This window comes from Melozone crissalis, unplaced genomic scaffold, assembly GCF_028551555.1.
Source record: "Melozone crissalis strain CALT ecotype California unplaced genomic scaffold, PUWL_Pcris_2 ptg000064l_1, whole genome shotgun sequence".
Classification (NCBI taxonomy): Eukaryota; Metazoa; Chordata; class Aves; order Passeriformes; family Passerellidae; genus Melozone; species Melozone crissalis.
The window spans coordinates 302,358-317,970 of NW_026535842.1; the positions used below are offsets into that span (position 1 = coordinate 302,358).

At 63.0% G+C, this 15,613-nt stretch overlaps 3 protein-coding genes across 3 annotated transcripts; all 3 read left to right on the forward strand.

Moving 5' to 3' along the window:
• Positions 1 to 853: 853 nt before the first annotated feature.
• LOC128945441 (cytochrome c oxidase subunit 5B, mitochondrial) lies at positions 854 to 2,415 on the forward strand. The gene is made up of 4 exons (XM_054289209.1): positions 854 to 962; positions 1,075 to 1,148; positions 1,650 to 1,749; positions 2,139 to 2,415. The coding sequence occupies exons 1-4, from the start codon at positions 869 to 871 to the stop codon at positions 2,249 to 2,251; spliced, it is 381 nt and encodes a 126-aa protein (XP_054145184.1). The 5' UTR covers positions 854 to 868; the 3' UTR covers positions 2,252 to 2,415.
• Positions 2,416 to 3,718: 1,303 nt separating this feature from the next.
• PURB (purine rich element binding protein B) lies at positions 3,719 to 4,776 on the forward strand. Its single transcript, XM_054289200.1, has one exon. The coding sequence runs from the start codon at positions 3,719 to 3,721 to the stop codon at positions 4,721 to 4,723; it is 1,005 nt and encodes a 334-aa protein (XP_054145175.1). The 3' UTR covers positions 4,724 to 4,776.
• A 5,902-nt stretch (positions 4,777 to 10,678) lies between these two features.
• Positions 10,679 to 15,283, forward strand: LOC128945436 (histone H2A.V). Its single transcript, XM_054289206.1, has 5 exons — positions 10,679 to 10,867; positions 13,524 to 13,601; positions 14,285 to 14,398; positions 14,479 to 14,608; positions 14,971 to 15,283. Exons 1-5 carry the CDS (start codon positions 10,679 to 10,681, stop codon positions 15,030 to 15,032), a joined length of 573 nt encoding a protein of 190 aa, XP_054145181.1. The 3' UTR covers positions 15,033 to 15,283.
• Positions 15,284 to 15,613: the final 330 nt, after the last annotated feature.

Here is a 15,613-nt window from a genome sequence, read left to right on the forward strand (position 1 = left end):
CGGTTTCGGCGCTTTCCCACACAAGTTTGGGGTTTTTGTGGGGGGGGGTCCAGGGCCGCTACCCCCGCTCCCCGCAGCGCCCCTGGGGGTCGGGGGCACCGCCGGGAGGGTCCCGCGGGAGCGGCCTCGAAATGGGGGGGGAAAGGTGCTGAGTGCCCCCCCGGGCCGGGGGATCGATGGGATCGATGGGCATGAGTAAGCAGCGAGGGCAGGGAAACTGAGGCACGGAGGGCGGGCGGCGGGGCTGTCCCCTCCCCGTGCTGGGTGTCTCGCAGCCCTGGGGGCATCGGGCCCGTCTCCTCGGGGTGTCCCTGTGTCCCCTCGGGGTGTCCCTGTGCCCCCGGGCCCGTTCCTGTGTCCCCGGGGGTGGCCCTGTGCCCCTCGGGGTGTCCCTGTCCCCAGGACTGTCCCAGTGTCCCTGTCCCCACAGTGTCCCTGTCCCCTTACACTGTCCCTGTCCCCTTACACTGTCCCTGTCCCCACAGTGTCCCTGTCCCCAGGACTGTCCCAGTGTCCCTGTCCCCTCACACTGTCCCTGTCCCCAGTGTCCCTGTCCCCTCTCCCATCCCAAATCTCAGCCCCGCCCCCCGGGACCCCCGGACCCGCTCTGGGGGCGGGGCCACACAGGGGCGGGCCCATATCAGGGCGTGGCCACCGCAGGGGCCCGGCACACGGGGCGTGGCCACCATAGGGGCGGAGTCATCCACATGGGCGTGGTACACGGGCGGGGTCTCCCGCAAGGGGCGGGGCTCTGTGTTTGTGGGCGTGGCTCCGGTGCTGCCGCTCCGCTACCTCTGGCGTTCCCGCCGTCCCGCCGAACGTCACTTCCGCCTCCGCCCGCGCCGGAAGCGCCGCCAGTCCCGCCGCCATGGCCTCAAGGTTACTGCGGGTGAGCGCGGCCCTGCGGCTCCTGCCCGCGGCCTCGGCCCGCGCCGCGCCCGCGCGCCAGCTCGGCGTGCCCGGTGAGCGGGGACGGGGGAGCGGGGGGCACGGCGGGGGGCACGGCGGGGAGGAGCGGGGCGGGGTGCGGGATGGGGTGCGTGTGCGCAACCCCGGTGTGACGGAGCCCCGCAGGGAACCTGGCCAGCGATGAGGAGCAGGCGACCGGCTTGGAGCGGAAGGTGATGGAGGCCACGAACAAGGGGCTGGTGAGTGCCGGGGAGCGCGGTGGGGCTGCGGCCGCGGTCAGCCGGAGGGCCCGAGCGATGCCGGAGGTCTCCGGGGCGGTTTCGGGGTTCGGCTGCCCTTGGAGGGGCAGAGATTGGCGGGTGGGTGTCAGGGGGAGCCTCGCGGTGTTCTGCGGGGGTTCGGGGGTGCCGGCGGGCTCGGGTTATTTCAGGGTTTCGGTGCCCTTGGCGGGCGTGGGGTCAGAGGGGTCGGGGCTGAGGAGATCTGGGGGTCCCGGGGGTTTAGGGGGTGCTCGGGTGGTGGGGGGCTCATCTGGGGGGTGGTATTCCAGTTGTGGTGCCCTTGGAGGGCTGCAGGGTCTGGGGCTGGGGAGTTCTGGGGGCTCAGAGGTGGGGAACTCTCGGGCACAGGGGGTCTCGGGATGGAGCTGGGGATGCCAGGTTTGGGGTTCGCGGGGCCAGGCTGCCCTTGGGGGGTTCTGGGGTGGTTCTGGGGGTCTCACAGCCCCGGGTGCCCTCCAGGACCCGTACAGCATGTTCCGACCCAAGCGCTACACGGGCACCAAGCAGGATCCCAACCTCGTGCCCTCCGTGTCCAGCAAGCGCATCGTGGGCTGCGTCTGTGAGTGCTCCCGGCCCTGTCCGTGTGTCCGTCCATCCCTGTGGCCGTGCATCTGACAGTCCCCGTGTCCATCTGTCATGTGCTCATGTCAGCGTGTCCGTCTGTCTCCCCGTGTCCGTGTGTTTGTCCTTTACCTGTCCATGTGATCGTCCGTCCCTGTATCTGTCTGTCTGTCCCTTTCCTTCTGGGTGTCCGTCCTCCCACCCATGCCTGTCCACGGTGTCTGTGTGTCCATTCCTGTCCCGTGTCCATTTGTCCGTCCCCTTCTGTCCTTGTGCTCTGTCCCACGCTGTCCCTGTCCCTCTCCCCCTGTCCCCGTCCCCCTGTCCCTGTCCGTGTGTCCCACGCTGTCCCTGTCCGTGTGTCCCACGCTGTCCCTGTCCCCCCAGGTGAGGAGGACAACAGCTACGTGGTTTGGTTCTGGCTGCACAAGGGCGAGCCCCAGCGCTGCCCCTCCTGCGGTGCCCACTACAAACTGATCCCCCACGAGCTGCCCCACTGAGGGGCCCCCAAATCCCCCCACACTGCTGCCCCCCTGAGGGCTGGGGGACCCCCAAATCCCCCCAAACTGAGCTGCCCCGCCGAGGGGCTGGGGCCCCCCTCCCTCCCCTCCCTGGGGCTCTGTTGGACCCCCCCAAGTCCCCCCATAAAGAGTTTGTGTGGAGAGCCTGGCTGTGTCTGTGCTGGGGGCATCACTGTGGGTGGGGAGGGGACAGGGGGGTCTGAGTGGGACACCGTGCCCTAGGGGCAGAATTTGGGGTGGGGGGACCCCATCTTATTGTCCCCTTGCCCTGGGGCCGGGTGGGGTGGGACACTGAGTGGCTCCTGTGGTGGCTTTGTCCCCTTTGTCCCCTGAGCACTGAGGGGGCTGGGGGGGTCCCAGAGCCTCCTGGGGGCCCCACAGTCTCCTGGACAGGTCACAGCCCCCTCCCACACACACCGAGGGCCGTGTGTCCCCTCGGGCGTGCGCTGGTCTGTCCCGTGGGTGTCACCCGGGAGGGTCCCAGGGTGCCCGTCCGGCCGGGCGCCGGTGGCTGCGTCTCCTGGGGAGGAGCACAGCACCTCAGGAGGTCCCTGAAGGCTCCCAGGTGATCCCCAGAGACCCTGTGTGGTCCCTTAGGGGTGGCCACGGCCGGGACTCGAGGACTCCCCTTGGGCAGTTCCTCCCAGCCTGGGGTCCGGGCGGGTTCTGGGGGGTTCTGGCAGGTTTTGGTGGGTTCTGGCAGGTTCTGGTGGGTTCTGGCAGCTTTTGGTGGGTTCTGCCCTCCAGGCCCGGCTCGGGGCAGACTTGGGAGTTTGCCCGCTCAAAGTGTGGCCACAGAGCCGCTGACCAGCCATGATGTCATCGATGATGTCACGCTGTCTGGCCATGACACCATGCATCCCCGGCCGGAGGGGGCGGAGCTGTCTGCCTCGCTGGCCAATGAGAGCTGAACTAACAGTGAGAGACAGCTGAGGGTGGGGCTTTGGAGACCACGGGCCAATGGGAGCAGCAGGAGGCTGTGATTGACAGCAGAGGAGGGTGGAAATCTGCACTCAATGAAAGGAGGAGCTGGGGGCGGGGCTTCACGGACCAATAAGAGGTGCCACTGCCTATGACTGACAGCCGATGGGGCGGGGCCCTGGGCTGCGTTGACCAATAGGAGCGAGCGATGGCCGTGATTGACAGCCGGGCAGCAGAACGCTGCGCTTAATGGAGGGGAGGGGGCGACGGGGCGGGGCCCGGGCCCCGCGACCAATGGGAGGCGTGGCCGCGGTGACTGACAGCTGGGGGCGGGACTCGGAGCGATGGAATTGGTGGGGAGGGGGCTTCGGGGCGTGGCCTAGAGAGGGGGCGGAGCTTCGCCGGGGGCGCGCGGGGACGCGGCGGGCGGGACCCCCGGCGCACGTGACGGCGGCGGTGCGGCGGTGACGTCAGCGGTGTCGCAGCGGGGCCGGAAGCGGGCGGCGCGCGGGGCGGGCGGACAAGATGGCGGACGGGGACAGCGGCAGCGAGCGCGGCGGCGGCGGCGGGTTCGGGACCGCCCGCGGCGGGGCGGGGGGGGCCGGCCCGGCCGCGGGGCCCGGCGGCGGCGGCGCGGCCGGCCCCGAGCAGGAGACGCAGGAGCTGGCGTCCAAGCGGCTGGACATCCAGAACAAGCGCTTCTACCTGGACGTGAAGCAGAACGCCAAGGGCCGCTTCCTCAAGATCGCCGAGGTGGGCGCGGGCGGCTCCAAGAGCCGCCTCACGCTCTCCATGGCCGTGGCCGCCGAGTTCCGCGACTACCTGGGCGACTTCATCGAGCACTACGCGCAGCTGGGCCCGTCCAGCCCCGAGCAGCTGGCCCAGGCCGCGGGGCCGCCGGGCGAGGACGGCGCCGGGCCCCGCCGCGCCCTCAAGAGCGAGTTCCTGGTGCGGGAGAACCGCAAGTACTACCTGGACCTGAAGGAGAACCAGCGCGGGCGCTTCCTGCGCATCCGCCAGACCGTGAACCGCGGCCCCGGCGGCCCGGGGGGGTTCGCGGGAGGCCCCCCCGGGCTGCAGAGCGGCCAGACCATCGCGCTGCCCGCCCAGGGCCTCATCGAGTTCCGCGACGCCCTGGCCAAGCTCATCGACGACTACGGCGGCGAGGAGGACGAGCTGGGCGGCCCCGGCGGCGGCGGCCCGGGCGGCGGGGGGCTCTACGGGGAGCTGCCCGAGGGCACGTCCATCACCGTGGACTCCAAGCGCTTCTTCTTCGACGTGGGCTGCAACAAGTACGGGGTGTTCCTGCGGGTCAGCGAGGTGAAGCCGTCCTACCGCAACGCCATCACCGTCCCCTACAAGGCCTGGGCCAAGTTCGGCGGCGCCTTCTGCCGCTACGCCGAGGAGATGCGCGACATCCAGGAGCGCCAGCGGGACAAGCTCTACGACCGGCGCGCCGGCCCGCCGGGACCCGGCAGCGGCAGCGGCGCCGGTGACGACTCCGACGGCGACGACGTGGACGACGACTGAGCCGATCCCCCCAGCCCTCGACCCCGACGCCGGCCCCCCACCACCCCCCCTGAGCCCCGGGGCGAGCGGGTCCCCGATCCCCCCTCCCAGCGACGGGGCAGAGGGGTCCCGGAGCCCCCGGGTCCCCGCTCCCGGCAACGGGACGAAGGGGTCCCCGAGCCCCCCCCCCAGCAGCGGTGGGGCGCGGGGGTCCCCGAGCCCCCGAGCCCCCCCTCCTGCCGCCACCGGAGAGAGAGAAACCGGCCCGACCGTGCCGCGGCCCCCCCGGCCCCTCCCCGGCTCCCACCAGGGGCCCCCGGACCCCAGGACTCGCTGCTCTGGGGGGGCAGGGGGTCACCCGCAGCCCCCTCTCCTCCCGGTGCCCCCCATCCAAACCAGCACGCGAGGGCCCCGGGGCCGAGCGGCGGCGGCAGCGCCGGGGGCGGGGGGGCAGCGGAGGCACCTTGGACCAACGGCCGTTCCCTCGGCTTGTGATTTTCCCTTCATTTTCCTTTTTATTTTATTTTTTCCCCTTTCCTCCTCTTTCCACTTTTTTTTTTTTGGGGGGGTGGGGGGAGGTTCTTTTTGTTTTTTTTTTTTTGTTGTTTTTTGGTGGTTTTTTTTTTCGGGATGCAAACTCCAGGCGCCCGAACTGGAACCCGCCCCGAGCTGGCGGCTCCCTGGCAATTAGGGAAGATTTCCTCAGTTTTGCCGATTTCTGACCGTTTTCCCCCCCTCCCCGTTTCCCGCCGGGAAGGGGGAGGCGCCGGCACAAAGCACAAGGAAAAACTCGACGGGGCGAACCATCTTCCCCTTCTCTCCAAATAAGGCGCCTCCGGCCCCGTTTCACCAGGACCCGCCGGAATCCACCCCTTGGCTTCACCCAAATTGGATTTTCCGGCCCCAAATCCGTGGCCACGCCCGGCCCCGGCACCTTGGGGGTGGATTTTGGAGGTTTATTGTTATTTTTTGCCTTCTTTTGTCTTTTTTTGCCCCCCTGGGCCCGGCCCTGGCGCCGCCTGGTCCCTCCAGCCACCTCCTATTAAACACATTTTTCCACTCTCAAATAGTCTTTTTTTTTTTTAATTCTTTTTCACTCCCTCGGCTCAGTCCTGCCCTGTACAGAATTCCGGTTTTTCACCCCGTTTTCCCATAACTCTGGACTCCATCGCTCTCATTCCAAAGTTTTGCCTCTTCTTCTCCAACGGTTTCACCACTTGTAGAACTTTTCTTTTTTTTTTTCTCCTTTTAATCCATTTTTGGGAGCCCAATCAGCTGCCTCCTTAATTTATTACCACGGATCCGGCATCTCCCTCTCTCCATATTTATTGGGAAGTGAGGAACGGCCGCAGAGCCCTGGGGAGCCCCCACGCCGCTGTCCATCCGTCCGGCCGGCCCCCGGCACCGTCCCGCCGCTCCCGCCGCCGTCGCTCTTTTTAAAGGGATTTTTAAAGCGAATTTCTTCCGTTTATCCCGTTTTTAAGCCTTCTCCGTCGCAAAGGACCCGGATCCCTCACTCACTCACTCGGGAGCAATAGTCCTTCCTCGATGGCCGATGTGTCCTGTACTGTATTTTGTACCCTCAGGCAGCTCTTTCCGGTGAATTCCTGCTGTATCCACCCATCCTCCTGGTCCTGTGTTCTTTGCCACGGAGAAAAATCCACAAACCACGACGGCGACGACGGATTTGGGGGGAAGAACGCTCCCAGCTCCGCGGGACTCACCGGCGTCCAGCCGCGGGACCTCTCCTTTTATTTTTGAAGAGGATGAGATATATATATATATATATATATATATAAAAAAATATATATATATTCCTTTGGGTTTCTTTCTTTTGGCTGAATTGCGGTGATTTAGCCTTATTTCTACTCTGGGAGAGCGGCGGAATTGCTGCCGGCCCGGCCCAGCTCTGGGGAGCTGGCTAGAAATACATGGAAGAGGAAAAAAAAAGCAAGGCAAAACCACCTAAATCCACTAATAAACCCAAAAAAGCAGCTCCCGGCGTTGGCCCAGGGAGCCTTTCCTGGCCAGAGAAGCGCTGGATCCATGGACACAACCTCCCACAGCTCCATTTGGGTGGGAAGAGCAGAGCACGTCGGGGGAAGACAGCGGAGAAAAACACCAAATTGAGATAAAATAGGGGAAAAAGGGGATTTGAGGTGCCAGCTGGAGCGAGGGGAGCAGCCATGGGGGCAGTTTTGGGTTATTTTTTCTCTTGGAGCCCCCCAGGAGGCGTTGGGAGTGTCCCAGGAATGCGGGACAACGCCGGCATCTCCCCTGACCCCCTTCTCATCTCTGTGTGTATAGACGTGGCTGTGTGTACATAGCTCAGATTCGGTTGGGTTTTGGGTTGAATTCTGTAGAAAATGGGCAAATTGCTTTTTTCTCTTTTTTTAATTTTTATTTTTAAACCACAAATAGGGGGGAAAATATCCCGAATTCCTGGTACTTCCAGCTTTGCTGCCCCAGAGGGGCTCACGGAGAACGCGATGATGGCTGTACAGACAGAATATTGGAAGTCTTGTACAGCGCCCCAAAACCCACTGGAAAATACCCCAAGTGGCTGGATCTGGAGCGGGTGGTGCTTCCAGGGCAAGTTCAAACAGCTTCAGTTCTTGTTGCCCTCAAAAATACAAAAGAAAATTTGGATTCTCCTGCCGTGTTTCCAGGCGATTTGGGGGCAGTGGGGGCTGGTTTGGGGGGCCACGCCATGGCTCCTCATGTTGGTCACAAAACCAACCCAGACCCTCACTGGCCTCTCATAAAAAAAGCAAAATGTGGGGAAAAAATCGCAAAAAACTGGAAAAGATTTTAAAAGAGCAGCTGAGGGAGCACTGGGGGTAGGCAGGGTGGTGCAGCAGGGAGCTCAGCAGGTATTCCCAGTGTGGGCTCCGTGGATGCTCCCAGCTGTTCCTGCAGGGCGAGGCCCTCACCCTCCTCGCCCTCCTCGCCCTCCTCATCCTCGCGGAGCCGGTAGAGCCAGCGTTGCCGGGGCTGGGCGTTGGCGGGAGCAGCCAGATGCGGGCGGGACGGCCGGGGAGGAGCACGGCACGGCACGGCACGGCCTGCAGCCCCATCCCACCCGGGGCTCGGGCCTCAGAGCAGCGGCGAGAGCGGCTCCAGACACGGGGCAGCCCAGCCACGGGCCGGGACAGCATCGGTGGGGAGAGCGCTGCATCCTCCTCCAAGAGCCACGCGCTCCCGGAGCTGGATTCGCTGACAGCCGGGTCCTCCAAGAATGGCATCCTCCGAAAGCTGGATCCTCCCGAGTGCCCGATCCTCCTCCGAGAGCTGGATCCTCCTCCAAGCTGGATCCTCTGAGAGTTGGATCCTCCAAACACTAGACCCTCCTCTTCGAGCTGGGGTCTTCTCCAAGCAGCAGATCCTCCTCGGAGAGTTGGATCCCCTGAGAACTGGATCCCGTGAATGTTGGATCCTCCTCCGAGCAGTGGATCCTCCTCGGAGCAGCAGATCCCGGGAGCGCCGCCTCCCTCCCCGAGCGCTCGCCATGACGTCCCTTTGCCGAAAAGAGAAAAAAAAAGAAAGTTTTATTCCTGTTATTTTTTTAATGAAAGAAAAACAAAAACTAAAGCAAACCTGCACTTTAGGCGGCCGGGGGGGCCGGGGCCCCCGTGTCCCTTCCCTGCGGCCGGCGGGGCGGCTCCAGGGGCCGGAGGCAGGTCCTGGGTGTTACCACTAGCGCAGACGAGGCCGACGCGACGAACTCCTCCTGCTCCGAGCACTCCTGACGTAGCAGATTTTTGCAAATGGAGTTTTACAGTCTATATTTAAAGAATTGTATGTTTGTAACAAATAAAGTATGCGGAAAAGTGAATGAAAACCAGCCCGGGCCCGACTTGCTCCTTGGGGATGCCGTGGGGGGCCCTGCAGGGTGGAGGTGGTGGTGAGGGGTGGGGTGGTCACCCTGTGGCATTGCAGGGACACGCAGGATGTCCCCCACAAACGGAACCTGGGGTGTCCTGAGGGGATGGCCTCACTCAGGGGAGCTGGGGACCAGCACGGTGGGGAGGGAGGCTTGGCGTGGCATAGGCATGGTGTGTCACAGCGCACGGTGTGTGCACAGCATAACGTGTGTGTGGGTGTGTGTGAGGTGTGCGTGCCAGCACGCGGCTCCGTGTGTAAGGTGTGTGTAAAGTGAGGATACGGCATTGTGCCATCACATGGCTGCCTGCCGTGGGAGGGTGTGTGTAAAGCGTGTGTAAGGCATTTGTGCCATCACATGGCTGCCCGCTGTGTGCGGGTGTAAGGCTGGCAGGGTTTGGCGCGGCCCGCGTGCGGTGTGTGTGCCGTGGCTCAGGCAGGTGTGTGCGCACAGATGCGAAAGCGTTGCGTGCCACGCACACGCCTGCGTGCCGTGTGTCAGGTGCGTGTGCCGTCCCACGGCCGTGCCATCGCGGAGCGGTGCCCGGGGCGCCGTGCCGTGTCCCCGCCGTGCCCGTGCCGTGTCCCCACCGGCCGGCGCTGCCGCAGCCCCCGCCCCCCGCGCTGCGGCTCCCTGCGGGCTCGGGCTCATCTGAGGACACGCGGGGACCGCCTGCGCATGAGCGGCCGTCACCGCCATCGCTGTCACCGCCATCGCTGTCACCGCCACCGGGGCCCGCCGCGACCCCCGCCCGCCCCGCGGCTCCTCCCCCTGCCGGGCCCGCGGCCCGCGTACCCCCGCGGCCGGGGGAGCGGCTCCTCCGGCCCCATCCCCGGCCCCACCGCACCCCGCAGCTGCTGCGGCCCCCCCGGCTGGCCCCGGGGATCGGGGGAGCTGGGGACAGCTGGAGGGGCCCCGGGAACAGCCGGGGGGCCCTGCATGGAGCCCGGGGGGGAGCCGCCCGCGGCAGTTGCTGCGCCCCGGGGCAGGTGCGGCACTCCCGGGATGCGGAGGCAGCTGCGGCATGAGGGGTGGGCGCACCCTGAGCCCCCCGGCAGCTGCAGCGAGGGGCGCGGGCCGCCTCGGCCCTGCCCAGTGCAGGGAAACTGGCACCGGTACAGCCGGGGGGAGCAGGAACAGGTGCCGCCTCCCCCTGGCGGAGCGGGATGGGGGCACCGGAGCCCCCCGGCGGTGCGGCGAGGAGCGGGCACGGTGCGCGGCTCTCCACCCCGCCCGCTATGGAGGAAGCTGAGGCCCGGCCGGCAGGACACCCCATGGCCGTGGGGCAGCGGCCGCACCGGGGGCAGCCGGGCTGAGGGTCCCGGGCCCCGGCTTCAGCCGGGCTGGGCTGTGCTGTGCGGGGCTTCCCTGTGTGGGGTCCACCAGGTCCGAGCCGCTGCCCTGGCACCGACCCTCGCTGGTGAATCCCCGGTTCCATTTACGAGCTCAGCTCGCCCCACAGTGAGGTTCCATTCGGCACTGAACGGGGCCCGTCATGAGGAACTGAGGTTTTATTCGCTGTGACATGTTTGCTCGGAAAAGGGCCCTCTTCCCCCCAAACAGGGCCGTGAGTTTTTGGTCTTTTTGGCCACACCGCCGTCACCACTGACAGACCCTCTGGCCTCTCAGGGTCCGCCCCAGCCCCCAGTCCGGCCCGGGGGCGGCGGGGTCCGTGTTACCTCACGACCGCTGCCCTCCTCACTCATCCTACAGGGCAGCGCGGGGTTATTTGTGTACTGTTCCAGAGACACCGGCGGGCCCGGGTGTCCCCTCTCAGCCCCGAGCAGCGCCGGAGGAGCAAAGCCCCCGAAGCCGCCAAACCCCCGCGCTCCCCTCACGATCCGCCCCCCCCCCGGCTCCCTCACACAAACACGACCGGGGGCGGGGCAATGGAATGGGCGGGAAACAGCACCCGCTTTCGATTGGTTTGGTGAGCTGTCCATCATTATAACCCCGCCTCTCATGGTGGCGTTCGTTATCGCTATTCGCCGTGTGGTGACGTCACCGACGCGAGCGCGCCCCGCCCTCACCCCGCTGCGTGCCGTGTGCAAAGGCAACACAGCCGTTAAACGAGCCGCTGGGCGGAGCCAGCGATGGACGAGAAAAGAAGCGGTTCGCCCATTGGGCACCGCGGGATGTTCAAACTAGTATGGGAGGCGGTGATTGGTGGAGACGCGGCGCGGCCCGCCGCCCCCGCCCGGGCGGGTCATTGTCTGGCGGCTCCTGAGGCGGGTCGGGCGCGGCGGTGGCTTTGGGGTTCGGACGACGGCGGCGGTACCATGGTGAGGGCAGGGGCAGCGGTGCGGCTCGGGACTCGGGGGGCCGGCCAGGACAGCGCGGCCGGGCAGAGCCGGGCCCCGCGGGGCCGCCAATGGGCGCCGCTGTCAGCGCAGGCCGGGCGGGGGGAGGGGGCCGGGCCCCGGTCCGTGACCTTGGGTCCGGCCCGGCGCTGCCCCGGTGCCCCGTGCCCGCTGCCGCCTGGTTCCCGGGCAGGGGGTTTGTGCTGCCCTCCAAGCCCGGCCCCGCCGGTGCCCTCCCGCGCTGTCAGAGCGGCGCGGTGGCGGCCGGGGTCTCCTCGGCCGCGGTTCGTGCCGGTTATGGGGCGGTTGGACGGCAGAAAGAGGCTGTCGTGAGGGAAACGTCGGTCGAGGGGCCCGAACCGGCTCTGTCAGCCGCCCGGCGCCTCCTCCGGGGTTACACGGACACATCTCAGCCCGCTTCCCGGGGAAACGGCCCGGTCCGGGGGGAGAGACGGGGGGTTCATTCTGCCCGGTGCCCCGGTCCTGTGGGCCCGCAGGGGGAACGGGCGCAGCCGGGTGTGGAGCTGTCAGCCAGGGCGGGCAGGGGGATGCGGGTTACGGGTTCCCTGTGGGTCGGCAGGGTCGCTGAGGGGGTTCCGCGGGTCAGCGGCAGCACTCTGTGGTTCCATGGCCGGGTTCCGTGGGTTCGCAGCGGGTTCCGGCGGGTCTGTGCAGCCGCGGGGGTTCTGCCGTTCTCCGGAGATCCACGGGAGAGGCTCTGTGGGTCCGCAGGGGGTCGGGGGGTTCTCCGGATCCACAGGTGGGCTCGGGGGGTTCCCTGGGGGCTCCGGAGCCGGCGGTGAGAGCCCCGGTCCCTTCGCGGTAATGGAAACACCGTTGGGTTATGCAACTCCGGCTGCCGCCAAGAACTTGTGCTCGGGGATGTCTGGGAATGTGCGGCACGAGATAAGAAGTTGCTGCTTGCAGGGGTTTTATCCTGTTTGAAGCAATAAGAAAAGAAAAAAAAAAAAGCAAGTTTGCCTGCCGTGAAGAAGCCAGCGGGTCAGAGCCAGGGAGGGAGGATTTAGCTCGGGAATGTGCTCCCAGCGAGGGGCTGTGGTGGAGAGCAGCGATGGAGATGCCACAGGGATTGTCCCAAGGTGGAGGGTGAGGAGGGAATTGCTGGGGATTGTCCCCTCAGGAGGGAGGAGTCCAGGAACCCGCACTCCCAGCACGGAATGGGATGATCTCCCATAAGGGAGCAGGAGCCACCTGGGCTGGGGGAGCTTCCCATCGGGACAAACCTCGGAGTTCTTGCTCTTGGTAGTCAATCCCCCTGTGAAAATGTCTCAGGCAGGCGGCTCCGAGCTGGAAAACCTGCTGGGGCAGTGGGAAATTCACAGCTGCCTGAGAAAAGCCCGCAGAGGGAACAGGCAGTGCTTTTCCCAACGCTGCTTGTTATTCCTGGAGTAAGGAAATATCCACAAATCCCCCTTGCCTCCCCCTTCCTTTCCCATCGATCTCCCTTCCCACCCCTCGAATCCACCCCCAAAACGCCCCCCTTGAGTTCAGCAGCTTGAGGCAGCAATGTTTTCTCCTGATGAAAGTAACTCCTACGGAGGGGATTTGCTGGGTCCCCCATGGCCTCGCCCCCCTGCTTGCTTTAATCACCTCGGGATTAATTAATGCCCCCTCGTGACTAATTTATTTTCCAGTGTTTGAACTGAACCTTGTGTTAACTCCCACCTGTCCAGATCCTGGACATTCCCAGGTTAACCAGCATCTTCTTTTAAGGATTAACGTGCTCCACTTGCTTTCCTGGCCTGTCTGAATCCTTTCAGCTCCCTCACCATGAAGCAAAATTCCTCTTTTTTAGAGGGGATTGGGATTTTGGGATCAATATATTCTAGAAAAACAGGGATTGTGAATATCTAGGGTGTTTACAAGCTCCCTTGTCTTTCTGTGGGCTGGAAAACTTGTGTTTGGGGATGCTTACCCCTGATTTTGTTTACCTGGAGCAGATTTTGGGTTGCTGACGTCTGTCCCACGGGGAGGGTGCGGCTCCCTCTGCTTTCCTGCGTCACCCAGAACTCTCACCTTCATTAGGAACAGCTCTCATCAGTGATTAATGATGTCATAGGGGCTTCGCATGTCCCTGGAATCCGTGGATTTCCTGGCAGCGGATGGGAGAGCCCGTTCTCTCTTCCTAGTTACTCAGCGACTCCCAAACTCTGGGCTTTGGCATTTCCACCCCTCCCAACGTGGTTTTCATTAAAGACACCATTTCTGAGGCTCCTGGTGGTTTCCCTCTCTGGAGCAGGAGGGGAATTAGCCCTGAATCCCACAGGATTCACGTTCCCATGTGCAGGAACAGTGTCCTGCCCAGTGTCAGCATGGGGAAATCAAATCTGGAAACAAACTGGGCTCGCAACAATGGGATTTTGGGCTGTTTCCATTTGGCATTTTCTGGAAGATCCTGAGAGTAGTGGCAGCAGGGTGAGAGCCTGGGTGAGGGAGCAGCTGCTGCACCCTGAAACCCTCCCTTGTTTATCCCCTTGAATCCGCGTGGTTCGAGCGGCCCCGAGTTGCCAGGGAGCTGCCAGCTTATCCTGCAGCGGGTCCCTCTGGCTTAGAGTTAACGGGATTGTTTGGATTCAGGGGCCGATTAGATTAATTAACAGGCCCCTTTCTCCCGCAGGCTGGTGGCAAGGCGGGCAAGGACAGCGGCAAGGCCAAGGCCAAGGCCGTGTCGCGCTCCCAGAGGGCTGGGCTGCAGGTACGCTCAGGGCGCTGGGCACCCACGCCTCTGATTTGGGGTCAAAACAGGGGGGTTTGGCACTGGGAGGGGCGTGGAGCCATGGGGGTTTTGCTGCCAGGTGGGACACAGAGACTGGGAGGATTAATTGGGAGAAGTGTTATATTATTATATTCATTATAATATTTCTATTATAATATTGTATATTACAATATTTTATATTATAATATTATGTGGTATAATATTTTATATTGTAATATTATATAATATGTACTTTATTATAATTTTTACTATATATTTCATTATATTTTAAATTAATAATTATTATGATTAAAATACAATTATTTTATGCTATACAAGGTATAACTCATATGCACATTTTAGATATAACTTATATCCCATTTTATATATATTATGCTATACAAGATATAACGTATATACACATATACACTTACATACATTTTAGTAAATTATATTTTATGAGATATATATATCTCATCAATATATATAATAAAAATATGTCAATATATATCAAAACCATATCATATGTTACTATAACATATGTTAATAGTAGCTATTAACTATCAATAAATAAATTGGCTAGTGATCTGTTTGGAGAGTTGCAGCCCAGATCAGCCGTGCAGGGTGTAACTGTGCACACCGTGGGGGCTGCGTGTGTTAACGAGGTTGCTAATTGCCCCCAGTTCCCAGTGGGCCGCATCCACAGGCACCTGAAGACTCGGACCACCAGCCACGGGCGCGTGGGCGCCACGGCAGCCGTGTACAGCGCGGCCATCCTCGAGTACCTGACGGCCGAGGTAGGGCCCCCTCCCCTCCCTGTGCAGCCCCTGCGGCCCCTGCCCGGCACCCCCACCCACCCACTGCCGCCCTCCCGCAGGTGCTGGAGCTGGCCGGGAACGCGTCCAAGGATCTCAAGGTGAAGCGGATCACGCCCCGGCACCTGCAGCTGGCCATCCGCGGCGATGAGGAGCTCGACTCGCTGATCAAAGCCACCATCGCCGGAGGAGGTGGGGCTGCCTCCCTGCTACCCGCTGGGGGGACTGGGGCAAGGAGGGAACGGGGGAAACCAGACAGGGACTGGGGCAAGGAGGGAATGGGGGAAACCAGACAGGGATTGGGGCAAGGAGAGAACGGGGGAAACCAGAGAAGAATTGGGACAAGGAAGGGATGTGGGAAACCAGATAGGGATTGTGGCAAGGAGGAGAATTTGACAGGAATTTGGCATAAGCACCTGGGCTCGCTGCTTCCCTCGATTCACACTGAGGGGGATCTGCTTGACGTTCACAAAATGGGGAGTTGAGGGTTTTTTGGAGTTTGTTGGGAATTCTGCAGGCGGGTTCACAGGATTTCTCCTCCCCTCTCTCTGCAGGTGTCATTCCCCACATCCACAAGTCTCTGATTGGAAAGAAGGGACAGCAGAAAACGGCGTAGAGGGAGCGCGGCACCGGATCCCCCGTCATTGTACTGTACCTGGGCACAGGAACATCTCGGGGACACGAGGGATTTTTTTAAGGAATAGTTGAAGGGAAGAGCATAGAGGATTGACTGTAGAGGAAGCATTGGGATGGGTTTAGATTCTGAGTAGGACACACCGCGGGCTGTGGGGCGGCAGCTGGGGGTGGGCGAGTGGCTCGGCTGCCCCCGCGTTTTATACAAAAATGGAACCCATAAACCATTTTTTACAAAAATCCAGACTGTCTCTAGTGGTGGGAGGGGAGGGGGCTTCGCGACCTCCCCGGTACCGGAGAGGGACAAGCACCGCCCACTATTCAAATACGCGGTGGGTGGGGCGTGTCGCAAGGCCCCGCCTCCCGGGAGCGCATGTCCGGCTCTGTCCGTCTGTCCAGCCATGGAGGTGTCTGTCTGTCCTGGCCTAATACGGGAGCGTTTGTGTGTCCGTCCCGCCCATCTGAACGGTGTCTGTGTGTCCATCTGTCCCTGGGCCGGGGGTGCCAGCAGGCACCGAATGGGAGTGTGCGTGTTTGTCAGACAGGTCTGGCTGTGTGGGGGCC

What these genes read in the sequence shown, in the direction of transcription:
- LOC128945441 (XM_054289209.1), top strand. Translation starts at nt 869, where the DNA reads ATGGCCTCAAGGTTACTGCGGGTGAGCGCGGCCCTGCGGCTCCTGCCC. An exon ending in AGGCCACGAACAAGGGGCTG is followed by an intron (nt 1,149 to 1,649) that starts GTGAGTGCCGGG and finishes GGTGCCCTCCAG; the next exon opens with GACCCGTACAGCATGTTCCG. An exon ending in GCGCATCGTGGGCTGCGTCT is followed by an intron (nt 1,750 to 2,138) that starts GTGAGTGCTCCC and finishes CTGTCCCCCCAG; the next exon opens with GTGAGGAGGACAACAGCTAC.
- PURB (XM_054289200.1), top strand. Translation starts at nt 3,719, where the DNA reads ATGGCGGACGGGGACAGCGGCAGCGAGCGCGGCGGCGGCGGCGGGTTC.
- LOC128945436 (XM_054289206.1), top strand. Translation starts at nt 10,679, where the DNA reads ATGGACGAGAAAAGAAGCGGTTCGCCCATTGGGCACCGCGGGATGTTC. An exon ending in TCGAGTACCTGACGGCCGAG is followed by an intron (nt 14,399 to 14,478) that starts GTAGGGCCCCCT and finishes GCCCTCCCGCAG; the next exon opens with GTGCTGGAGCTGGCCGGGAA. An exon ending in AGCCACCATCGCCGGAGGAG is followed by an intron (nt 14,609 to 14,970) that starts GTGGGGCTGCCT and finishes CTCTCTCTGCAG; the next exon opens with GTGTCATTCCCCACATCCAC.